Raw genomic sequence first — 27,002 nt, forward strand, 5'->3', positions numbered from 1 at the left:
TACTATTATTATTATTATTATTATTACTATTATTATTATTATTATTATTTGCCAAGCTACAAGCCTAGTTGGAAAAGCAAGATGCTATAAGCCCAAAGGCCCCAACAGGCAAATTAAACCAGTGAGGAAATGAAATAAGGAAAAATAAAATACTTTAAGAACAGTAACATTTAAATATTTACTATATAAACTATAAAAACTTTAACAAAACAAGAGGAAGAGAAATAAGATAGAATAATGTGCCCGAGTGTACCCTCAAGCAAGAGAACTCTAACCCAAACCAGTGGAAGACCATGTTACAGAGGCTATGACACTACCTAACACTAGAGAACAGCGGTTTGATTTTGGAGTGTCCTTCTCCTAGAAGAGCTGCTTACCATAGCTAAAGAGTCTCTTCTACCCTTACCAAGAGGAAAGTAGCCACTGAACAATTACAGTGCAGTAGTTAACCACTTGGGTGAAGAAGAGTTGTTTGGTAATCTCAGTGTTGTCAGGTGTATGAGGACAGAGGAGAATCTGTAAAGAATAGGCCAGATCATTCGGTGTATATGTAGGCAAAGGGAAAATGAACCGTAACCAGAGAGAAGAATCCAATGTAATACTGTCTGGCCAGTCAAAAGACCCAATAACTCTCTAGCGCGGTAGTACCTCAACGGGTGGCTGGTGCCCTGGCCAACCTACTACCTACGTGTGCCAATCTTCTGATTTAGGATTAAGAAGTTGACATTAATATATGATTGTAAATTAATGCCTTGGAATTTTCATTTTGTTGCTCATTCTCAAATAAGGCTGATAACATGTTAATTATTTTATTCATTCAACAAATTAGTCGTCTAAGTCATTGGTAATACTGCACGATTGTAAACAAATGATTGAGAATGTAGCTTTTAGTGCTGCTTCTCAAATACCATTTATATTAAACTAACTACTCGCTCTTGTGTGAAACATTTGAGCTTATTTCAATCGTTGGAAAATATAATTAAATCAATAGAAAATATTTCTGATTCATTTTACAATGTTATAATGTTAAAACTCCAGAAAGGACATTTCTATAAAGGTCTAGGAACCAATACTATTTAAGGGTTTATGCAATAATGCAATTTGCATTCACTTGCAGAATATATTTTCACAATGGCAAACGTAATAAGGTCCTTTGTAAGTATTTTTGTAAAATTGTCATTTAATGGTGAACGGAGATCTTTTTTGCATTGATATTTGGAACCATCAATCATAGATACAGATGTGATTTATTACCAAAAGTAGAGACAATTGCAATTAAATGCAACGTCAACACATTTTGTGTGGCTTTATCCTGGGGTTAACTTTGATCCATTATGTAATGTTACTCTATGGTAGGCTGTGCCGCTGTATCTATTAGACTATGCTTTCTCTTAAATATTTGTAATTCTAAATTATTGTCGGTGAAACTAAATGTCATTTTCGATGAGAATCGAAGATTTGCTAGAGGATGAACCTGTTTTAGTAGAAAATGTTGCCGTCCTTAACTATAATAAAAACCCCCTTTTTCTTAATCATTGGCACTAAAAAACATTGGGGCCTTTGTATATCAGCGGCCAGTTTCTCAGGCGTTGATTAAAGATGGACATGAACTAACCTAAACTTTCGCCCCTAACCTAACATACAAGCCGTGTCTCCTTATCTACTTACCTAATGGGGGGTGGGTAACCCCCCCCCCCCTGCGACCTCCCCTTACACTGCCGTATACAATGCTAGACATAGTAACACATACAGGTAGCCACTATCATACATACTCCCCAAACATTAAAACCTTACATTCCTAACAAATTAAACCACGTGACACTGGATAGAAGTTAAGAAACTCCTAATACAATATGTATTCCCATATACTGTAGTACTAGTTGTAGTTTTCATGAATTACACTATTATACTGAACTTTCTATATTTTGAGTTTGGAAATACTCTAATGTTTACTTTTTATGCAGATAATGTATTGCTGTATACTGTACAGTATGCGATTTTTCTTTTATTCTATTCTTTGCCTTCTAGATTTAATATACAAAGCTGTCTTTTACTCATTGTTTTACTGTACCGTGTTTATTTTTTTCTTGACAATATTGCTGGTTGTAAGTCAAACTGTTTTTAGTCGGTATAAGTCTGTACTTGATTTTTAACTGTAATTTCACAAATGAAAATTGTCTCTCATGAATATTGTATGTTCAGTTCAGTTCAGTTGTTGGGCGGAGGGATTCGCCTTTCCATCGGCACCTCCTTGGTTTTCTTCTCTATTCTAATTCTTGTATTTTCTTCTCTCTTTTTTTCCACATTTGATAGATATATTATTTTCTTTTCTCTATTCCTTCTTTCTTGAACAGCACATATTTATTATAAGCTTTTTCTGATTTGAACTTTACTTTAGGCCCCAGTGAAGCAAATATGGATGAAATCACGACTGCTTCACTGCGCAGCAGGAGTAGGACCACGTTATCAACAGACTGCATCCCAATTAGAAGGGGTAAATCTTCCTAGCCACTTGCCACTAACAGTCTTGTCAGATGAAGAAACAATCATGAAAGAAACTGGTGAGGACATTGTAATTCACTGAATGCTTTATATATGTACAATATTTGTTTGCTAGGGCCATAACCTCTGTACCATGGTCTTCCACTGTCTTGGGTTAGTTCTCTTGCTTGAGGGTGCACTTGGGCATACTATTCTATCTTAATTCTCTTCCTCTTGTTTTGTTAAAGTTTTTATAGTTTAAATAGGAGATATTTATATTAATGTTGTTGCTCTTCTTAAAATATTTTATTTTTCTTCATTTCCTTTCCTTACTGAGCTATTTTCCCTGTTGGAGCCCCTAGCCTTATAGCATCCTGCTTTTCCAACTAGGGTTGTAGCTTAGAAAATAATATTAATATGGTTAAAAAAAATTTTCAATCTGCATCTAGGGTCAGTGTGATAATGTGGTAACTGAAACTTATAAATTGTTTTAAAAGTAAATGGATTTACATAGATATATCTATATTATTAGGATTTACAATGATTACGATAGTAACCCACAAGACCGTAATGGTTTTGACTATCTGGCATTAGTGATGTGGATATTATAAAAATGCCACTTCATTTCATATATAATACAGTACAGAACTTTACAAATATAATGGTAAACTTGAAACCTGGTTTTTGCACCTTTTTGACAAAGTCATAAGCTTATGTTTTCATAGAAATACAAAATTATTTTATGCTTTATATATATTACATTGATGTGTCAAGTTAACAATGTACTCATGGATTTTTTTCTTCCGGAATAAGTGTGATCATTGTTTATGGTTTTGAATTTCAAATACTGTACTGCTCTCTTTTTTTTTACAGCATATAAGTTTGCAAGCGAAAAGATCGCCCCATTGGTTAAGAAAATGGACGAGGAGGGCTGTTTTGACCCAAGTGTCATCAGCGGTCTTTTTGAAATTGGAGTACGTATGTAATTTTATTGTATCTGAGATCTGAATGAAGATTCAAGTTGGAAAATATTTAAAAACCTTTGGGATGTAACTATACCTTAATACATTGTTTTTTTTACAGTTCATGGGTATCGAAGTTGAACCAGAGTATGGAGGCTGTGGGTCGTCATTCTTTGTGGCTAATTTGGTCATAGAGGAACTTGCAAAAGTAGATGCATCCATAAGTGTTTATTGTGACATTCACAATACCCTAATCACATCTCTGTTTCGTACCTATGGGACTGAGGAACAAAAGGCTCATTATCTTCCAAAACTTGCGACAGAATTTGTAAGTATCCTGAGGGGTTTAGGTCTTCTTAGAAGCAGTAATGAAGAAATACTGGAATGTTTTAGGAATGATATACAGTATACATTTCAGTGCTGTATACATTTCTGTGTAATGTAAAAAGTCAATTTCATGCAAATTAGAATCCTGTTATCCTATTGGTTGAATAAATTGCCTATTATGACTAGCTAATATGATCAGAGACCATAGACCTATGTATATAATCCATATTTATATTTGGGAGAGTCATAGCTCACTATTTGGTTGTACCTACTTCAGAGCAAGACCTGTGGCTCATCAGCTACGTACACTTCTATTTCATCTGATTAACGATAATTTTTTTGTATGCAGGGCTGTTCATATGATCTTGAATTCATAGAACTTGGAGTTATCCCTCCAAAATTGACAGAGGTTAGGGCTGCTAGCCCTATATGATTAAAAAAAAATGATTCTTGGTAAGTTGGCACCCAAGAATTCAGTACTTGATCAGCCCATATGCTAGTCTACTAGCAACATTGTTTTGGCAATAGAGTGCTAGTATCTTAGATTATAGCATCTCAGATTGTTTTGGAAATACTTTACTTGATAGTTTGAAGGTTGGCTCGTGGCTAGTATAGGCAAGGGGCCCAAGCCACCTCTCCATAGATATTTGTACTAGAGAGGACTCGGCAATGGCTGCCGATGACTTATCAGATACTGTAGATCTTGTGGTCCCGACTGGAAATTATTGGGCTTGAATGGGGTTCAACTCACAACCACTTGAATGCGAGTCAGAGATGTCTCCAATAGTTTACCACAACTACAGTACAGTATCATACTAGAATGTATCTTAAGAATAATGAGGGTTAGAATCACGTAAATTATTCATAGCATACGCTTGCTTGCCTCTGGGTTTATGCAAATAACTAGTGTCAAAAATATGTCAATTGATTATTGTTGACAAAACTGTGGAGAAGCAAAATTACAAACTTTAAACTTACAAATTTGGAGATTTATTTTACATGACAGTAAAATAAGTACTAAAATGGATTGCATTTATGAAATTCATCTATCTTTTTAAAATAATTCTGTTTATTTTTTTCATTATAGACAGGTAGTTTCTGTTTATCAGAAACAGAGTCAGGTTCTGACGCTTTTGCCATGAAGACAACAGCAAGAAAGGAAGGGGATAATTTTGTTATCAACGGATCCAAAATGTGGATTTCGTCAGCACCTCAAGCAGGTGTTTTTCTGGTGATGGCAAATGCTAACCCCAAAGCTGTAAGTATTAAATACTTGTTTCACCTTTTTCTCATACATGAACTTAATTTGTTTTCAGATTAGACACCCCTTGTGCCCTTGTGTACAGTATTACGTATTTGTAAAGATCTGATTAGTTTTATCTTGATTTGTTCAAAAGAAACATGGGTTTTTGTCTTGCGTGAAGCAAATTTTGTTACTTGAATAGTAAAAGCAATTAATCCATCTTAGTGTATAGAGATTTTTACCTTTGCAGTACAGTATCATTCAAATGATTTTATTAAAAGACTTCTCAAACCTACATAGGGCAGTAAAGATGAGATTTTTATTAAGACTAAATTCATGAATTGTTTAGTGTATGATTTTAGAGAAAATTCTAACCATTTTTGGTTAATGCAGTACGGTAATACTGCCGTATGTAGTTAATTGGTTTCAAGATACCCGCCATGAGTCGATTTTTGGCGTAGGTCGGAATTTTGCCCAAGAGAGTGACTTATACATTCCTTATACATGTAATTAACACAAAAAGCATTTACAATTGGCTATCATTTCATAAAAATCAGATATCTTCATTATTAATCTTCCATGTGAAGTACAGTACCATTCTGTTCAGCATTTCATTGTTATTGTATGACACAGAGACCTACACAAGGTTGGGTAAAATGGTGTAACATAGATTTTATTTCTATGTTTAACCCTTTTACCCCCAGGCTATTTGGAAATTTCCAACCCTTAACCCCCAGGGGGTTATTTTTTTCCCCAGCACATTTTGCAGTATATTTTTTTTTAAATTGCTCTAATAGCCTTCATAGAGAGGTCAGGTTGGTCTCATTCTCTTGGAAAATGCCTGAATTTTTAAAAAAAAATTATCAAAAATATGAAAAAAAAAAAAAATTATAGCATTTTTTTGCAAGGATGTACCGGTACGTCCATGGGGGTAAAGGGATGGCTTTTGTGAAACGTACCAGTACGTCCTTTGGGGGTGAAAGGGTTAATATTTAAGGATGAACGATGTAAAGTCAGAACTGACATATGTCGAATGGATCTAATGATGAGTATTACTGTATGGATGTTATTCTCTCTTCAAACAGGGTTATAAAGGTATCACTTGCTTTATTGTGGATGCTGGTACCCCAGGATTAACCATCGGTAAAAAGGAGGATAAACTTGGTCTTCGAGCATCAAACACATGTGCTGTCCATTTTGATAATGTTGTGGTGAGTATATAATGTACATACATACATATATACAGTATATATGCAGTATACATTTCTTAATACATTTTTTCAATATTTAACTTAGCCGGTGAATATATAGCTGCAACTCTGTTGCTCGACAGACAACTCTACGGAAAAACTCGCCAGCGATCGCTACACAGGTTGCGGGTGTGCCCAACAGCGCCATCTATCGACCAGATACCCAGCTCTCATGTAAACAAAGACTCAATTTTCTCTCTGTCGAGGTGTCGACAAGACGTACTTTACTCGCTGTTGCTAAACTGGAGTTTTTCACATCTAATTGGTCAAGTACTATATTCTAGTTTTGAGCTTTCGCTGTGCAGGGTTTTTCTTCACACAAATCCTTGAACTCTTTTTGATATCGGATTCTTTGTTGATAACTTTTTGATCGTTTTTTGGAATTTCCCTTGACCAATTCAAAATGGCTGACCCTTCACAAGTCCCCAAATTTAGGAAATGCAATGCTAGGGACTGTTCTAGGCGTCTTCCGAAGGCTTCTATCGACCCTCACACTGTTTGTTCCACTTGTCGGGATAAAACCTGTCAATTGGAAGATCGGTGTGAGGAGTGCGTTGGCCTTTCGGAATTCGATTTTATCGAATTTCAAAAGTACACACGTAGGCTAGAGAGAGATAGAGTTAGGAGAAGTTCTTCTCGTTCTATTGATGTATCCTCTCCTCATGCCCCACAACCTATTCCTTCCCCTGTAGTGGTTGCTCCTAACCCCCCTCCTGGCACTCAGGAACCATCGATGGCTGACATGATGCGTGCCATCCAGGCTCTGGGTGAGAGAGTTGAGTCCCTTGCTAGTGACCGTAATCAGCTCATGGCGGATGTGAAGGAGCTTAAGTGCCAAGGTGCAGTGGGGAGTGCTAAAGTGCCAAGTGATAGTGTTGTGGACAGTGTTGCGCTTGAGGGTTCGTCTGTTCGTGCGTGTCGTCCTCCTAGTCCGGGACCTCTTGCAAGCTCCCAAGTCCAGGGGAGAAGCAATGTCGTACGACGCATGGGTTCGAGAGGCTTTAATCAGCGAACAGACGTTCCCTCCGTGGTATCGGGCGTATCTACCCAAGATTGCTCCTACCTACCTAAGACGAGAGAGCCCATTTATACCTCGTCTTCTGAAGGTGTTTCTCGCAAGAAACTTTGGACCAAGGTCTCGCGACCGTTAAAACGTAAATCGGTCCCTTCAGCACAAGTCCAACGGCCCGGTTGTAGCCACTGGGTCAGTTCGGACTCGTTGCCATCATCCGATGACTGCTCACCGCCTAAGAGAGGCAAAGCGGTACCGCTTCAGACAGTAACACCGTCTGTCGCCGCACCTGCTCCCGTAGACCCTAAGTGGTCTCTACTGCAAGACATGCAGTCTAAACTTACGTCTCTGATGCAGGACTTTCGTGCGGAGAAGGTTGCTGCCGTACCAGCTAGTGCAGTACCTAGCCTACAACCCTCCACGCGATCGGTTGTGCGTCCTGTGGACGCTGAGGTAACCTTCTCACGCACACCAGTTGAGAGAGTTCCTCCACCCATGCGTTCCAGTGTGATCTGCCAGCCGCATGTTGACGTTAAGCGACGCACGGAGGTTGCCGTTGACGTTCTGGATGTTCAACAACCGTCAGAGTTGCCTTGTTTTGACGCGGTGCGTCAACCTCCGCAACCCAGTGTGGTTTCCACTGCGCAACCCCATCAGTCTAGACAGTCTGGGGTAGACGCTGTGCGTCCCCGCGCTACCATGGTTGTTGCCAGCTCACAGACTGGGCAGCAGTTCCATGACGTTGCGTCCGGCTCAGTCACGCATGCACCAGTGCGACCGGACTCAGCGAACCAGCTGTTACCCACTCCGTTGCCGTTTCCTCATCAGTTGTCGGATGAGGAACTTTCTGATGATGATGTTGCTGCACATATAGATGAACCACAATCAGAATTGGACGAGCCTAAGTCTACTCAACCCTCTTTGGACTTTAGAAAAGTTTTGGCCATTTTCAAAGAGCTGTTTCCTAACCAGTTTGTTTCTGTGGCTCCTCGTTCTCCGCCTTCAGAGTTTGTTTTAGGCATGCCGTCTACCACTCCTGCCTTTACTAGACTCGTCCTCGCACGCTTGTCCAAGAGAGCTTTGCGGGTGATAGGAGACTGGTTGCAGTCCAAGAAGAGTTTAGGGAAGACAGCCTTTGCTTTTCCCCCTGCTAGACTCTCTTCTAGATCGCGCGTCTGGTATGCCACGGGAGAAGTTCTCGGCTTGGGAGTTCCTGCCTCTGCCCAGGGCGACTTCTCAAGTCTTGTAGACTCTCCCCGCCGCCTTGCCATGAGACGCTCAAAGATATGTTGGTCATCATCGGACCTGGACCACCTTTTGAAAGGAATCTTTAGGGCCTTTAAAGTTTTTAACTTCTTAGACTGGTGTCTAGGAGCCCTAAGCAGGAAGATCTCTTCGACAGATAAAGAGACTTCCTTGCTCATTATGTCCTGCATGGACAAGGCCGTACGTGATGGGTCTAATGAGCTTGCTGCATCATTTGTGTCCGGAGTCCTAAAAAAGCGAGAAAATCTCTGCTCATTCCTTTCTGCTGGAGTTACACCGTGCCAGAGATCTGAGCTTCTTTTTGCTCCTCTTTCCAAGTGCCTTTTTCCAGAAGTCCTGATTAAGGAAATAGCCGCTTCGTTAGTGCAGAAGGACACTCACGATCTTGTTGCGTCCTCAGCTCGCAAAGCTCCCCCTTTGCCTACCTTGTCAGCTAGACCAAGGATGGACACTCCAGTGTCTCGATTTATTCCGCCCTTTCGTGGCAGAGCCTCCAGCAGAGGAGGTGCTCGTGCCGAAGGGAAGCGAGGGAAGAAGAAAGGATCCAAGTCCTATAAGGGCAGCGTCTGACTGCCCGCATCTTCAGACAGCAGTGGGAGCCAGACTCAAGAACTTCTGGCAGACCTGGGAGAAGAGAGGCGCAGATGCACAATCTGTGAAGTTGCTCAGAGAGGGGTACAAGATCCCTTTTGTACGGAAACCCCCTCTAGCAACGTCTCCCATCGATCTCTCTCCCAGGTACAGAGAGGAAGACAAGAGACGAGCCTTGAAACGGGAAGTGTCTCTTTTGCTAGAGAAGGGAGCGGTGGTCAAAGTCTCGGACCTTCAATCTCCGGGATTCTACAACCGCCTCTTCTTGGTTTCAAAGAAGACAGGAGGGTGGAGGCCGGTGCTAGACGTCTGTGCTCTGAATGTCTTTGTCACAAAGCAGACGTTCTCCATGGAGACCACAAAGTCAGTCTTAGCAGCGGTCAGAAGGGAAGACTGGATGGTCTCTTTAGATCTAAGGGACGCCTACTTCCACGTCCCCATCCACCCGGACTCCCAACCTTTTCTGAGATTCGTTTTCGAAAAGGTGGTCTACCAGTTTCGGGCCCTGTGCTTTGGCCTAAGCACAGCTCCTCTCGTATTTACGAGGCTGATGAGGAATGTAGCCAAATTCCTCCATTTATCGGACATCCGAGCCTCCCTTTATTTGGACGACTGGCTTCTCAGAGCCTCTTCCAGTCGTCGCTGTCTGAAGGATCTAAAGTGGACTCTAGATCTGACCAAGGAATTGGGTCTCCTTGTCAATATGGAAAAGTCGCAACTGGTCCCATCCCAAACTATTGTGTATTTAGGGATGGAGATTCACAGTCTAGCTTTTCGGGCTTTTCCGTCGGCCCCCAGAATAAGCCAAGCCCAGTTATGCATCCAGAACATGCTGAAGAAGGAACACTGCTCAGTCAGGCGGTGGATGAGTCTGGTAGGGACGCTATCATCCCTGGAACAATTTGTGTCATTAGGAAGACTACACCTCCGTCCTCTTCAATACCATCTAGCTTTTCACTGGAAAAAGGACAAGACGCTAGAAGCGGTCTCGATCCCCATTTCCGAAAAGATGAAGTCTTGTCTGACTTGGTGGAAGGACAGTATCAATCTAAGAGAGGGTCTTCCCCTGGCTGTTCAGATTCCCAACCACGTTCTCTTCTCAGACGCATCGGACGTGGGCTGGGGCGCGACATTAGACGGTCGGAAATGTTCAGGACTGTGGAACTCGAGTCAAAGGATCATGCATATCAATTGCAAGGAGCTGCTGGCAGTACATCTGGCCTTGAAAAGCTTCAGGTCTCTCCTTCGAGGCAAAGTGGTGGAAGTGAACTCGGACAACACCACTGCCTTGGCGTACATCTCCAAGCAAGGAGGGACCCACTCACTGACGTTGTACGAGATCGCAAGGGACCTGCTCATCTGGTCAAAAGGTCAAGACATAACACTAGTAACGAGGTTCATCCAAGGCAACTTGAATGTCATGGCAGATTGTCTCAGTCGGAAAGGGCAAGTAATTCCAACAGAATGGACCCTCCACAAGGATGTATGCAAGAGACTTTGGGCCACTTGGGGCCAACCAACCATAGATCTCTTTGCAACCTCGCTGACCAAGAGGCTCCCAATATATTGCTCACCAGTCCCAGACCCAGCAGCAATACATATAGATGCCTTTCTCCTAGATTGGTCACATCTAGATCTCTACGCATTCCCACCGTTCAAGATTGTCAACAAGGTACTGCAGAAGTTCGCCTCTCACGAAGGGACAAGGTTGACGCTAGTTGCTCCCCTCTGGCCCGCGAGAGAATGGTTCACCGAGGTACTTCGATGGCTAGTAGACGTTCCCAGAAGTCTTCCTCTAAGGGTGGACCTTCTACGTCAGCCACACGTAAAGAAGGTACACCAAAGCCTCCTCGCTCTTCGTCTGACTGCCTTCAGACTATCGAAAGACTCTCGAGAGCTAGAGGCTTTTCGAAGGAGGCAGCCAGTGCGATTGCTAGAGCAAGGAGAGCATCCACCCTTAGAGTCTACCAATCGAAGTGGGAAGTCTTCCGAGACTGGTGCAAGTCAGTCTCTGTATCCTCGACCAGTACCTCTGTAGCTCAAATAGCTGACTTTCTCTTATACCTGAGAAAAGAACGATCCCTTTCAGCTCCCACTATCAAGGGCTACAGAAGCATGTTGGCATCGGTCTTCCGACATAGAGGCTTAGATCTTTCCAACAATAAAGATCTTCAGGACCTCCTTAAGTCTTTTGAGACCACTAAGGAGCGTCGTTTGGTTACACCTGGTTGGAATTTAGACGTGGTACTAAGATTCCTCATGTCAGAAAGGTTTGAGCCGCTACAATCAGCCTCCCTGAAAGATCTCACTTTAAAGACACTTTTCCTGGTATGCTTAGCCACAGCTAAAAGAGTCAGTGAGATTCATGCCTTCAGCAAGAACATCGGATTTTCGTCAGAAAAAGCTACATGTTTTGCTACAACTTGGTTTTCTAGCCAAAAATGAGCTGCCTTCTCGACCTTGGCCTAAATCGTTCGATATTCCCAGCCTATCGAAGATTGTAGGCAATGAACTAGAAAGAGTCTTATGCCCTGTGAGAGCTCTTAAGTTCTATTTAAAGCGAACTAAACCTTTACGAGGCCAATCTGAAGCTTTATGGTGTTCAGTTAAGAAACCATCTTTGCCTATGTCAAAGAATGCTTTATCCTACTTTATCAGACTGTTAATACGAGAAGCTCATTCACATCTGAGTGAGGAAGACCAAGCATTGCTTAAGGTGAGGACACACGAAGTTAGAGCTGTCGCAACTTCCGTGGCCTTTAAGCAAAATAGATCTCTGCGAAGTATAATGGACGCAACCTATTGGAGAAGCAAGTCAGTGTTTGCGTCTTTTTATCTAAAGGATGTCCAGTCTCTTTACGAGGACTGCTACACACTGGGACCATTCGTAGCAGCGAGTGCAGTAGTGGGTGAGGGCTCAACCACTACAATTCCCTAATTCCATACCCTTTTAATCTTTCTCTTGAAATGTTTTTATTGTTGTTTTTTGGGTTGTCCGGAAGGCTAAGAAGCCTTTCGCATCCTGGTTGATTTGGCGGGTGGTCAAAGTCATTTCTTGAGAGCGCCTAGATTAGGGGTTTGATGAGGTCCTGTTGTATGGGTTGCAACCCTTGATATTTCAGATCCTAGGGGTCGATCAGCATCCTAAGAGGATCGCAAGGCTCCGTAAGGAAGACGTACTTAAAAGGCAGAGTAATTGTTCAAGTCGACTTCCTTACCAGGTACCTATTTATTTTGTTTTTGTTATTTTGATAACTTCTAAAATGAAATAAAAAACTCTTAGCTCATAAAAGTGTAAACATATATTACTGGTCTCTACCCACCATCCTGGGTGTGAATCAGCTATATATTCACCGGCTAAGTTAAATATTGAAAAATGTTATTTTGATTATAAAATAAATTTTTGAATATACTTACCCGGTGAATATAAATTAAATGACCCTCCCTTCCTCCCCAATAGAGACGCAGTGGGACGAGGAGAAAATTGAGTCTTTGTTTACATGAGAGCTGGGTATCTGGTCGACAGATGGCGCTGTTGGGCACACCCGCAACCTGTGTAGCGATCGCTGGCGAGTTTTTCCGTAGAGTTGTCTGTCGAGCAACAGAGTTGCAGCTATATATTCACCGGGTAAGTATATTCAAAAATTTATTTTATAATCAAAATAACATTTTTCACTTGTACATTTATTGTTATCTTTCCCTGTTTGGTATGTTCACATACTTTGTCAACCTTTTTTAAATACTTAGTCATTCTAAATGTGGATATACTTGATGCAAATTTGGGTTCTAGTAGTTATATTCAAATGGAAAAATATCATAAAACATCCTTTTTACAAGTATTAAAAATAGTATTTAAATTTTTGCTATTTTAAAAATCACTAGCAGAATGTATTGTGCATCATTTATTGTAGAGGTTTGATTTGATCTGTTGTAATTAACATTGCGTACCTTGTGTATGCAGACCACTGTACATGCATATAACTCCTGCTTGGAACAATGCATCTACCGGTAGTTAACATTGTATTATAAAAGAATAGCTTTTTTGGTATATGGTACTCTAAGATATTTTTGTGTAATGGAAGTTTGCTTCCAAGAAGTCCTCTCTAAAAACAGTGTCACAAACTCCTCTGAATAATGTCTAAAAAAGTTTTCCCTTGATTTTCATTACAATAACTATGCTATGAGTTTATATATTACATTAACCCTTTTACCCCCAGGCTATTTGGAACTTTCCAGCCCTTAACCCCAAGGGGTTATTTTTTTTCAAGCACATTTTGCAGTATATTTTTTTTAAATTGCTCTAACAGCCTTAATTTTCATCATAGAGAGGTCAGGTTGGTCTCATTCTCTTGGAAAATGCCTGAAGTTTCTCAAAAAATTATCAAAATTATGAAAAAAAATGTAAATAGCAGTTTTTTGCAAGGACATACCGGTACGTCCATGGGCGTAAAGGGATGAGTTTTGTGAAACGTACCAGTACGTCCTTTGGGGGTAAAAGGGTTAACAAGATTGCTGAAGATAGAGTGAATTATTATCAGACTATACAGGGTTAAGGTTTGAAATTACCAAAAGGTTAAAAGTTGTACCAATATCTCTGGCCAGTTGGGTAGGTAGTTTTTAAGATGCTTTTGGGCACAAAAGACTATGATCACTGAATCAGTGGTTGAAAGATTGTTAGAAATCATGAGCACCAGCTATTTTATATATATACAAGTCATGGCAGTGACAGAAGACATCACCTTGTGTCAGGCAGCTCATTTAATATCAACTCTAAACCCCCAAAGAACAAATTGTAGATTATGTTATCCAGTCTGTAGAAGGACGGGCAAATCTTAATAATCTATTATTACTGTATGATTAAGGAAATAATATAGAATTATTAGTGCTCCATTAACAGCAATGTTGCAACATCTATCAATTTTCTTACAACAAGGACAATTTTAATCAGAGATGAAAATGGTAGTAAAGTCAGACAGAATAATCTTGATACATAGGCATGAAAACAAGAATTATTGCCCAGGCAGAATTCCATCAGACACTAAACAATAGATAAGACATTGGCAATCAATAGGTGCAGAGATAAGACAACTCTCCAGTTTTGATCTTCTTGATCCCATGAATAAGATTTTTGCTGTTTCAGGGAAATGATGGACTTGCGCATGAGATTAGAGGTCTTGATGGAACTTATTAATAACCTTCTTAACATCCTGACTGGCTATTTATTGCTGAATGAAATAAGGGTCTGTTTTTAACAGAATGTTTAGATTTTTTTATAGTTAGGGATGTGTTTGGTAAGATTATGGATGCGTCAAAGATATTGAGGCATTTGGAATATTGATAATGAAAAATCTTGGGTTTAGAGGAAGATAATACAGTGTAGGTTGTATACATTGCTGTACTTGTGTATACCAGACATGATACTAAAGTATATTGACCAATGTTATTGTAGGCGCAGTAACTTATTTCCAAGTTTTTGGGCTTGGAGCTGTTTTAGCAGGATATGCCGTCATTTTATTCATACTTAGAAAAAGACGTTATATTTTGCCACATTAAAAATCCTCAATTGTCTTTCATCATTAGTATTTTGCTTTCATTGCAAAGATAGTGATGTTACTTTTCATATTCCAATAGGTACCAGAAAAGAATATTCTTGGCGAATTCGGACAGGCCTACAAATATGCAATCGGTATGCTGAATGAAGGTCGAATTGGAATTGGTGCTCAGATGGTTGGGCTGTCACAAGGATGTCTCGATGCCACTGTACCCTACCTTTTGCAGAGAAAGCAGTTTGGTCAAAGGATCTTCAATTTCCAGGTAATTCTTTTTTTTTTCTTTTTTTATCATCTTTTGAGTTCAATAAACTTTCGTGAATATTCAAGGAATTGCCATGGAGTAATAGTGTCTAAAGAAAGAAAAATCTTTCAAGTTCTCTGAAGGAATTTCTGTATTGCTAACTTTTATGATTACTGTATAGCCATTGTAAAACGCCATTCTTGTCAATCTCGAGGTATTTACAAGGTAACTATTTATGTTTCCTGTTAAGTATTAACCTCATCTTATTCCCATCCATTTTTGTTGCTTGTAGAAGTTGCAAGAATTCAATCAATTGGGCATAGATTGTAGGATTCATTGTATGATCTTGGACATATTGCTCCGTATGTCAGGCAGGGAATTGTAGTTGATAATGTATATGGTTTTATATAATTTCTCTGATTGTATGATTTTTAGGATTTTCAAAAACTTGGCTAAGGAGTTTGACTTCGTTTTAACATGAAAGGACTCTTTCCAGGCCATGCAACATGCAGTATCCTATCTAGCAACTGAAATAGAATGTGCGAGGCTCCTCGTGTACAACGCTGCTCGTTTGAAGGAGGCTGGCCAGCCATTTATCAAGCAGGCGGCAATGGCGAAGCTCTACAGTTCAGGTTGGTCTTATGTCTCTTTTTTTTAATTTACTTTCATTAATGCCATTGACAATGGAAATTCCAATATTTGTGATATAAATTTATGGCGTTATAGCATGTACTGTCTCCTCTCAGTATCTCCTCGATTTATTGTTTTTGTACAAACTATAAAATTAGCAACAATCCCTTTTAGCCCTTTTACCCCCAAAGGACGTACTGGTACATTTCACAAAAGCCATCCCTTTACCCCCATGGACGTACCGGTACATCCTTGCAAAAAAATGCTATAAAAATTTTTTTTTTTTCATGTTTTTGATAATTTTTTGAAAAAATTCAGGCATTTTCCAAGAGAATGAGACCAACCTGACCTCTCTATGACAAAAATTAAGGCTGATAGAGCAATTTTTCAATATTAAACTTAGCCGGTGATTATATAAGCTGCAGCTCTGCTGCCCGACAGAAAAACTCTACGTTCAAAATACGCCAGCGATCGCTATGCAGGTAGGGGGTGTACATCAACAGCGCCATCTGTCGAGCAGGTACTCAGTACTCAATGTAAACACAGAACTCAATTTTCTCTCTGTCGTGCCACCGGCAAGACCTACTAAATTCGCTGTTGCTTACTGGATTGGTTTTCACATATTTTGGTGAAGTACACATTTCTAGTTTTGAGCTTTCGCTTTGCAGACGTTATCTCCAATACATCCTTGCATTCTTTTATTGATTTTGGATTATTTGTTGACGACTTTGGATAGATTTTGAATTCCCCTTTGACTAATTCAAGATGGCTGACCCTTCTCAAGTCCCTAAATTCAGGAAATGTAATGCTAGGGACTGTTCAAGGCGTCTTCCGAAGGCCTCTATCGATCCTCACACCGTTTGTTCCAATTGTCGGGATAAGACCTGTCAATTGGAAGATCGATGTGAGGAATGCGTTGGGCTTTCGGAATTCGATTTCATCGAATTCCAGAAATACACACGTAGGCTAGAGAGAGATAGAGTCAGGAGAAGTTCATCTCGCTCCGTTGATTTTTCCTCTCCTCATGCCCCACAACCTATTCCTTCCCCTGTAGTGGTTGCTCCTGATCCCCCTTCTAGCACTCAACAACCTTCGATGGCAGATATGATGCGTGCCATCCAGGCTCTGGGTGAGAGAGTCGAGTCATTGGCGAGTGACCGTAACCAACTCATGGCAGACGTCAAGGAGTTGAAGTGTAAGAGTGCAGTGGGTAGTGACAAAGTGAGTGGTAGTGTTGTGGAAAGTGTTGTAGATAGTGTTGCGCTTGAGGGTTCGTCTGTTCGTGCCTGTCGTCCTCCCAGTCCGGGACCTCTTGCAAGCTCCCAAGCCCAGGAGAGAAGCAATGTCGTACGACCAAAGGGTTCGAGAGGCTTTAATCAGCGAACAGACGTTCCCTCCGTGGTTTCGGGCGTATCTAACCAAGATCGCCCCACCCACACGAAGACGAGAGAGCCCATTTATTCCTCGTCTGCGGAAGAGGTTTCTCAAAAGAAACCATGGACCAAGGTCTCGCGGCCTCTTAAGCGCAAGACGGTCCCTTCCGCGCAAGTCCAACGGCCCAGTTGTAGCCACTGGGTCAGTTCGGACTCGCTGCAGTCTTCCGATGACTGCACACCTCCTAAGAGAGGCAAAGCGGTACCGCATCAGGCAGTAACACCGTCTGTTGCCGCACCTGCTACTGTAGACCCTAAGTGGTCTTTGCTGCAGACCATGCAGTCACAGTTAACGTCATTGATGCAGGACTTTCGTGCGGAGAAGGTTGACGCTGCACCAACCTCTAGCCTACAACCACCCACGGTTGTGCGTCCAGTGGACGCTGAGGCTACCTTCTCCCGCACTCCAGCTGTGAGAGTCCCGCCACCCAAGCGTTCCAGTGTACCCTGCCAGCCGCATGTTGACGTTCAGCGACGCACGGAACCTTCCGTTGACGTTCGCGAGTTACAACAACAACCTAAGTTGTTTTGTTTTGACGCGGTGCGTCAACCTCCGCAACCCAGTGTGGTTACCACTACTCGCCCACAGCAGACTAGACAGTCTGGAGTAGACGCTTTGCGCCCCCGCGCTGCTATGGTTGTTGCCAGTTCACAGACTGGGCAACAGTTCCATGACGTTGCGTCCGGTTTAGTCACGCATGCACCCGTGCTGCCGGACTCAGCTGACCAGCCGATTCCTACTCCTTTGCCGCTTCCTCCTCAGTTTTCAGATGATGGACTCTCTGATGATGACGACGCTGCACACATTGACGACCCGCATACGGACATCGACGAACCCAAGACCACGCAACCCTCCTTGGACTTTAGGAAAGTTCTGGCACTGTTCAGGGAGATGTATCCTGATCAGTTTGTTTCTGCGGCCCCACGCTCTCCTCCATCTGAGTTCGCTTTAGGCACGCAGTCATCCGCGCCTGCCTTTACGAAGCTCGTCCTCGCCCGCTCGTCTAAGAGAGCTTTACGAGTGTTGGGAGAATGGATGCAGTCCAAAAAGAACCTTGGGAAGACAGCATTCACGTTTCCCCCTGCGAGACTCTCTTCCAGATCGAGCGTCTGGTATGCCACGGGAGAAGTTCTCGGCTTGGGAGTTCCTGCCTCTGCCCAGGGCGACTTCTCAAGTCTAGTAGACTCTCCCCGCAGGCTAGCCATGAGACGCTCTAAGATTTGTTGGTCTCCTTCAGACTTAGACCATCTGTTGAAAGGAGTGTTCAGAGCCTTCGAGGTTTTTAACTTTTTGGATTGGTGTTTGGGAGCGTTGAGCAGGAAGATCTCCCCTTCTGACAAGGAAACTTCCATGCTCATTATGTCCTGCATGGACAAGGCCATACGTGACGGTTCCAGTGAGCTTGCGGCTTCGTTCGTTTCCGGGGTCCTCAAGAAACGGGAAAACCTTTGCTCTTTCTTGTCAGCTGGAGTAACACCGTGTCAGAGATCGGAACTTATGTTTGCTCCTCTCTCAAATTGCCTTTTCCCTAAGGAGTTGATAAAGGAGATTGCTGCCTCCTTGATTCAAAAAGACACTCATGACCTGGTTGCGTCCTCTGCCCGCCAAGCCACCCCTTTGCCTACCTTGTCTAGACCCAGGATGGACACTCCAGCGTCCAGATTCATTCCGCCCTTTCGTGGCAGAGCCTCCAGCAGAGGAGGTGCTCGTGCCGAAGGGAGACGTGGGAAGAAGAAAGGTACCAAGTCCTTTAAGGGCAGAGTCTGACTGCCACCTTCTTCAGACAGCAGTGGGAGCCAGACTCAAGAACTTCTGGCAGACCTGGGAGAAAAGGGGCGCAGATGCACAATCTGTGAAGTTGCTCAGAGAAGGGTACAAGATCCCGTTTGTACGCAAACCCCCTCTAGCAACGTCTCCCATCGATCTCTCTCCCAGGTACAGAGAGGAGGACAAGAGACTAGCTTTGAAGCAAGAGGTGTCTCTCTTACTAGAAAAGGGAGCGGTAGTCAAAGTCCGGGACCATCAATCCCCGGGCTTCTACAACCGTCTCTTCTTAGTGGTAAAGAAGACAGGAGGGTGGAGACCGGTGCTAGACGTCAGTGCGCTGAATGTTTTTGTCACAAAGCAGACGTTCGCCATGGAGACCACAAAGTCTGTTCTAGCAGCGGTCAGGAAGGAAGACTGGATGGTCTCTTTAGACCTAAGGGACGCTTACTTTCACGTCCCCATCCACCCAGAATCCCAACCTTTTCTGAGGTTCGTTTACGAAAAGGTTGTCTACCAATTTCAAGCCCTGTGCTTTGGCCTAAGCACGGCTCCTCTTGTCTTTACGAAACTGATGAGGAATATTGCCAAATTCCTGCATTTAGCGGATATCAGAGCCTCCCTCTATTTGGACGACTGGCTTCTAAGAGCTTCTTCCAGTCGTCGCTGTCTGGAGAATCTAAAGTGGACTCTAGATCTGACCAAGGAATTGGGTCTCCTGGTCAATATGGAAAAGTCCCAACTGGTCCCATCCCAAACTATAGTGTACTTAGGGATGGAGATTCACAGTCAAGCTTTTCGGGCTTTTCCGTCGGCCCCCAGAACAAGTCAAGCCCAAGGATGCATCCAGAACATGCTAAAGAAGGACCGATGTTCAGTCAGACAGTGGATGAGTCTGATAGGGACGCTTTCATCCCTGGAACAGTTCATTTCGTTAGGGAGACTGCCCCTCCGTCCCCTTCAATTTCACCTAGCTGTTCACTGGAAAAAGGACAAGACGCTAGAAGCGGTCTCGATCCCCATTTCCGAGAAGATGAAGTCATCACTGACTTGGTGGAAGGACAACATCAACCTCAGAGAGGGTCTGCCCCTGGCTGTTCAGACCCCCAACCACGTTCTCTTCTCGGACGCATCGGACACGGGCTGGGGTGCGACATTAGACGGTCGGGAATGCTCGGGAACTTGGAACTCGAATCAAAGAACGTTACATATCAACTGCAAGGAGCTACTGGCAGTTCATCTGGCCTTGAAAAGCTTCAAGTCCCTCCTTCTAGGCAAGGTGGTGGAGGTGAACTCAGACAACACCACGGCCTTGGCGTACATCTCCAAGCAAGGAGGGACCCATTCTATGACGTTGTACGAGATCGCAAGGGACCTCCTCACCTGGTCAAGAGATCTAAACCTTTCTCTAGTAACGAGGTTCATTCAAGGCAACATGAATGTCATGGCGGATTGCCTCAGTCGGAAGGGTCAAATCATTCCAACAGAATGGACCCTACACAAGGATGTGTGCAAGAGACTATGGGCCACATGGGGCCAACCTACCATAGATCTCTTTGCAACCTCGATGACCAAGAGGCTCCCAATTTATTGCTCGCCAATCCCGGACCCAGCAGCAGTTCATATAGATGCCTTTCTACTTGATTGGTCCCATCTAGACCTTTATGCATTCCCCCCGTTCAAGATTGTCAACAAGGTACTGCAGAAGTTCGCCTCTCACGAAGGGACAAGGTTGACGTTAGTTGCTCCCCTCTGGCCCGCGAGAGAATGGTTCACCGAGGTACTTCAATGGCGGGTGGACGTTCCCAGAACTCTTCCTCTAAGAGTGGACCTTCTACGTCAGCCACACGTAAAGAAGGTACACCCAGGCCTCCACGCTCTTCGTCTGACTGCCTTCAGACTATCGAAAGACTCTCGAGAGCTAGAGGCTTTTCGAAGGAGGCAGCCAGGGCGATTGCTAGAGCAAGGAGGACATCCACTCATAGAGTCTACCAGTCGAAGTGGGAAGTCTTCCGAAACTGGTGCAAGTCGGTATCAGTATCCTCAACCAGTACCTCTGTAACCCAAATAGCTGACTTCCTATTATACCTGAGGAAGGAAAGATCTCTTTCAGCTCCCACGATCAAAGGTTACAGAAGCATGTTGGCAGCAGTCTTCCGTCACAGAGGCTTAGATCTTTCTAACAACAAAGATCTACAGGACCTCCTTAAGTCTTTTGAGACCTCGAAGGAGCGTCGTTTGGCTACACCGGGTTGGAATTTAGACGTGGTACTAAGATTCCTTATGTCAGAAAGGTTCGAGCCACTACAATCAGCCTCCTTTAAAGATCTCACTTTAAAGACTCTTTTCCTCGTTTGCTTAGCAACAGCTAAAAGAGTCAGTGAGATACACGCCTTCAGCAGGAACATCGGATTTTCATCTGAAACGGCTACATGTTCTTTACAGCTTGGTTTTCTAGCCAAAAACGAGCTACCTTCTCGTCCTTGGCCGAAATCGTTCGATATTCCAAGCCTTTCAAATTTGGTTGGAAATGAACTAGAAAGAGTCTTATGCCCTGTTAGAGCTCTTAAGTTCTATTTAAGACGAACTAAACCTTTATGAGGACAGTCAGAAGCTTTATGGTGTGCTATTAAGAAACCTTCTTTACCTATGTCAAAGAATGCAGTTTCCTATTATATCAGACTGTTGATACGAGAAGCTCATTCCCATCTGAATGAGGAAGACCATGCTTTGCTGAAGGTAAGGACACATGAAGTTAGAGCTGTCGCAACTTCAGTGGCCTTTAAACAAAATAGATCTCTGCAGAGTATAATGGACGCAACCTATTGGAGAAGCAAGTCAGTGTTCGCGTCTTTTTATCTTAAAGATGTCCAGTCTCTTTACGAGAACTGCTACACCCTGGGACCATTCGTAGCAGCGAGTGCAGTAGTGGGTGAGGGCTCAACCATTACATTCCCCTAATTCCATAACCTTTTTTAATCTTTCTCTTGAAATGTTTTTTATTGTTGTTTTTTGGGTTGTCCGGAAGGCTAAGAAGCCTTTCGCATCCTGGTTGATTTGGCGGGTGGTCAAATTCTTTTCTTGAGAAGCGCCTAGATTAGAGGTTTTGATGAGGTCCTTTAGTATGGGTTGCAACCCTTGATACTTCAGCTCCTAGGAGTCGCTCAGCATCCTAAGAGGATCGCGAGGCTCAGTAAGGAAGACGTACTTAAAAAAGGCAGAGTAATTGTTCAAGTCGACTTCCATTCCAGGTACTTATTTATTTTATGTTTGTTATTTTGAATAACTGCTAAAATGAAATACAAAATCCTTAGCTCATAATAATGTAAACAAGTAATGCTGGTCTCTACCCACCCCCCTGGGTGTGAATCAGCTTGTATAATCACCGGCTAAGTTTAATATTGAAAAATGTTATTTTTATTTATAAAATAAATTTTTGAATATACTTACCCGGTGATTATATATTAAAGGACCCTTCCTTCCTCCCCAATAGAGACCCAGTGGACCGAGGAGAAAATTGAGTTCTGTGTTTACATTGAGTACTGAGTACCTGCTCGACAGATGGCGCTGTTGATGTACACCCCCTACCTGCATAGCGATCGCTGGCGTATTTTGAACGTAGAGTTTTTCTGTCGGGCAGCAGAGCTGCAGCTTATATAATCACCGGGTAAGCATATTCAAAAATTTATTTTATAAATAAAAATAACATTTTAAAAAAATATACTGCAAAATGTGTTGGGAAAAAAATAATCCCCCGGGGGGTTAAGGGTTGGAAATTTCCAAATAGCCTGGGGGTAAAAGGGTTAAAAAGAAAATATTACTAGACTTCATGCCAACTAGCAAGATACTGGGTTACTCAGTGTTGTTGTTTTTTTTTTTTGTCAGCACTCTTCCCTCGCAGGAGGAAGCTGTACAGTGTTGTATACCTTTGACAGCAAACTGTAGCAAATTTTCTTAGCTCGTCAATGCATTGTTTTCTCTTCCTTCCCTTGCTTTGTTTGCAATCTCTAGGGACTAGTTCCATTATTTCTCTTGTCCATCTATTATATGTTATTCTCATTATATGCCTTGCCCATGTCCATTTCTTTTTCTAACATGTTAGAATATCTTCTACTTTAGTTTGCTCTCATATCCATGTTGGTCTTTTTCAGGCTCAGTGTTATTCCCATCATTATTCTTTCCATAGCTCTATTAGTTGTAACTAACTTATATTCTAAGGCTTTAGTAAGGCTCTAAGTTTCTGATACAGAAGTTAAATACTGTACTGGTAGGACCATGTAATTAAACACTTCTTTTCAGAAAAATGATATTTTAATTATAAAATAAATTTTTGAATATACTTACCCGGTGAATATATAGCTGCAACTCTGTTGCTCGACAGACAAACTGTACAGAAAAAACTCGCCAGCGATCGCTATACAGGTTGCGGGTGTGCCCAACAGCGCCATCTGTCGACCAGATACCAAGCTCTATGTAAACAAAGACTCAATTTTCTCCTCGTCCCACTGCGTCTCTATTGGGGAGGAAGGGAGGGTCATTTAATTTATATATTCACCGGGTAAGTATATTCAAAAATTTATTTTATAATTGAAATATCATTTTTAAATATTTAACTTAGCCGGTGAATATATAGCTGATTCACACCCAGGATGGTGGGTAGAGACCAGTAATATATGTTTACATTTTATGAGCTAAGAGTTTTTTATTTCATTTTAGAAGTTATCAAAATAACAAAAACAAAATAAATAGGTACCTGGTAAGGAAGTCGACTTGAACGATTACTCTGCCTTTTAAGTACGTCTTCCTTACGGAGCCTCGCGATCCTCTTAGGATGATGATCGACCCCTAGGAGCTGAAGTATCAAGGGTTGCAACCCATACAACAGGACCTCATCAAACCCCTAATCTAGGCGCTCTCAAGAAATGACTTTGACCACCCGCCAAATCAACCAGGATGCGAAAGGCTTCTTAGCCTTCCGGATAACCCATAAAAACAACATTAAAAACATTTCAAGAGAAAGATTAAAAGGGTATGGAATTAGGGAATTGTAGTGGTTGAGCCCTCACTCACTACTGCACTCGCTGCTACGAATGGTCCCAGTGTGTAGCAGTCCTCGTAAAGAGACTGGACATCCTTTAGATAAAAAGACGCGAACACTGACTTGCTTCTCCAATAGGTTGCGTCCATTATACTTCTCAGAGATCTATTTTGCTTAAAGGCCACGGAAGTTGCAACAGCTCTAACTTTGTGCGTCTTCACCTTAAGCAAAGCTTGGTCTTCCTCACTCAGATGTGAATGAGCTTCTCGTATTAACAGTCTGATAAAGTATGATAAAGCATTCTTTGACATAGGCAAAGATGGTTTCTTAACTGAACACCATAAAGCTTCAGATTGGCCTCGTAAAGGTTTAGTACGCTTTAAATAGAACTTAAGAGCTCTCACAGGGCATAAGACTCTTTCTAGTTCATTGCCTACAATCTCCGATAAGCTGGGAATATCGAAAGATTTAGGCCAAGGCCGAGAAGGCAGCTCATTTTTGGCTAGAAAACCAAGTTGTAGCGAACATGTGGCTTTTTCTGACAAAAATCCGATGTTCTTGCTGAAGGCATGAATCTCACTGACTCTTTTAGCTGAGGCTAAGCATACCAGGAAAAGTGTCTTTAGAGTGAGATCTTTCAGGGAGGCTGATTGTAGCGGCTCAAACCTGTCTGACATGAGGAATCTTAGTACCACGTCTAAATTCCAACCAGGGGTAGCCAAACGACGCTCCTTGGTGGTCTCAAAAGACTTAAGGAGGTCTTGAAGATCTTTATTGTTGGAAAGATCTAAGCCTCTATGCCGGAAGACCGATGCCAACATGCTTCTGTAGCCCTTGATAGTGGGAGCTGAAAGGGATCGTCCTTTTCTCAGGTATAAGAGAAAATCAGCTATTTGAGCTACAGAGGTACTGGTCGAGGATACAGAGACTGACTTGCACCAGTCTCGGAAGACTTCCCACTTCGATTGGTAGACTCTAATGGTGGATGCTCTCCTTGCTCTAGCAATCGCACTGGCTGCCTCCTTCGAAAAGCCTCTAGCTCTCGAGAGTCTTTCGATAGTCTGAAGGCAGTCAGACGAAGAGCGAGGAGGCTTTGGTGTACCTTCTTTACGTGGGGCTGACGTAGAAGGTCCACCCTTAGAGGAAGACTTCTGGGAACGTCTACTAGCCATCGAAGTACCTCGGTGAACCATTCTCTCGCGGGCCAGAGGGGAGCAACTAGCGTCAACCTTGTCCCTTCGTGAGAGGCGAACTTCTGCAGTACCTTGTTGACAATCTTGAACGGTGGGAATGCGTAGAGATCTAGATGTGACCAATCTAGGAGAAAGGCATCTATATGTATTGCTGCTGGGTCCGGGACTGGGGAGCAATAGATTGGAAGCCTCTTGGTCAGCGAGGTTGCAAAGAGATCTATGGTTGGTTGGCCCCAAGTGGCCCAAAGTCTCTTGCACACATCCTTGTGGAGGGTCCATTCTGTTGGAATTACTTGCCCTTTCCGACTGAGACAATCTGCTATGACATTCAAGTTGCCTTGGATGAACCTCGTTACTAGGGAGATGTCTTGACCTTTTGACCAGATGAGCAGGTCCCTTGCGATCTCGTACAACGTCAGTGAGTGGGTCCCTCCTTGCTTGGAGATGTACGCCAAGGCCGTGGTGTTGTCTGAGTTCACTTCCACCACTTTGCCTCGGAGAGACTTGAAGCTTTTCAAGGCCAGATGTACTGCCAACAGCTCCTTGCAGTTGATATGCATGTTCCTCTGACTCGAGTTCCACAGTCCTGAGCATTCCCGACCGTCTAGTGTCGCGCCCCAGCCCACGTCCGATGCGTCCGAGAAGAGAACGTGGTTGGGAGTCTGAACAGCCAGGGGAAGACCCTCTCTTAAGTTGATATTGTCCTTCCACCAAGTCAGACAAGACTTCATCTTTTCGGAAATCGGGATCGAGACCGCTTCTAGCGTCTTGTCCTTTTTCCAGTGAAAAGCTAGATGGTATTGAAGCGGACGGAGGTGTAGTCTTCCTAATGACACAAATTGTTCCAGGGATGATAGCGTCCCTACCAGACTCATCCACAGCCTGACTGAGCAGCGTTCCTTCTTCAGCATGTTCTGGATGAATAACAGGGCTTGACTTATTCTGGGGGCCGACGGAAAAGCCCGAAAAGCTAAACTGTGAATCTCCATCCCTAAATACACAATAGTTTGGGATGGGACCAGTTGCGACTTTTCCAAATTGACTAGGAGTCCCAATTCCTTGGTCAGATCTAGAGTCCACTTGAGATCCTTCAGACAGCGACGACTGGAAGAGGCTCTGAGAAGCCAGTCGTCCAAATAATGGGAGGCTCGGATGTCCGATAAGTGGAGGAATTTGGCTACATTCCTCATCAGCCTCGTAAACACGAGAGGAGCTGTGCTTAGGCCAAAGCACAGGGCCCGAAACTGGTAGACCACATTTTCGAAAACGAATCTCAGAAAAGGTTGGGAGTCTGAGTGGATGGGGACGTGGAAGTAGGCGTCCCTTAGGTCTAGGGAGACCATCCAGTCTTCCCTTCTGACCGCTGCTAAGACTGACTTTGTGGTCTCCATGGAGAACTTCGTCTTTGTGACAAAGACATTCAGAGCACTGACGTCTAGCACCGGCCTCCAACCTCCTGTCTTCTTTGAAACCAGGAAGAGGCGGTTGTAGAATCCCGGTGATTGAAGGTCCGAGACTTTGACCACCGCTCCCTTCTCTAGCAAAAGAGACACTTCCAGTTTTAGGGCTTGTCTCTTTTCTTCCTCTCTGTACCTGGGAGAGAGATCGATGGGAGACGTTGCTAGAGGGGGTTTGCGTACAAACGGGATCTTGTACCCCTCTCTGAGCAACTTCACAGATTGTGAATCTGCGCCTCTCCTCTCCCAGGCTTGCCAGAAGTTCTTGAGTCTGGCTCCCACTGCTGTCTGAAGTTGCGGGCAGTCAGACTCTGCCCTTAGAGGACTTGGATCCTTTCCTCTTCCCTCACTTCCCTTCGGCACGAGCACCTCCTCTGCTGGAGGCTCTGCCACGAAAGGGCGGAATAAAGCGAGACGCTGGAGTGTCCATCCTTGGTCTAGCTGACAAGGTAGGCAAAGGGGGAGCTTTGCGAGCTGAGGACGCAACTAGATCGTGAGTGTCCTTCTGCACTAACGAAGCAGCTATTTCCTTTATCAGGACTTCTGGAAATAGGCACTTGG

At 43.1% G+C, this 27,002-nt stretch overlaps 1 protein-coding gene across 1 annotated transcript in view; it reads left to right on the top strand.

Annotated features, from left to right (window-relative positions):
- Positions 1–1,013: 1,013 nt before the first annotated feature.
- LOC137654721 (short/branched chain specific acyl-CoA dehydrogenase, mitochondrial) overlaps positions 1,014–27,002 on the top strand; it is a 36,323-nt gene continuing 10,334 nt past the window's right edge. The window contains exons 1-8 of the mRNA XM_068388617.1: positions 1,014–1,155; positions 2,399–2,561; positions 3,355–3,455; positions 3,565–3,771; positions 4,858–5,028; positions 6,099–6,224; positions 14,764–14,946; positions 15,422–15,557. Coding sequence (XP_068244718.1) covers positions 1,132–1,155; positions 2,399–2,561; positions 3,355–3,455; positions 3,565–3,771; positions 4,858–5,028; positions 6,099–6,224; positions 14,764–14,946; positions 15,422–15,557 — 1,111 coding nt within the window. The 5' untranslated portion in view covers positions 1,014–1,131. The remainder of the gene's footprint in view (positions 1,156–2,398; positions 2,562–3,354; positions 3,456–3,564; positions 3,772–4,857; positions 5,029–6,098; positions 6,225–14,763; positions 14,947–15,421; positions 15,558–27,002) is intronic.

Source organism: Palaemon carinicauda, chromosome 15 (genome assembly GCF_036898095.1).
Source record: "Palaemon carinicauda isolate YSFRI2023 chromosome 15, ASM3689809v2, whole genome shotgun sequence".
Taxonomy (NCBI): domain Eukaryota; kingdom Metazoa; phylum Arthropoda; class Malacostraca; order Decapoda; family Palaemonidae; genus Palaemon; species Palaemon carinicauda.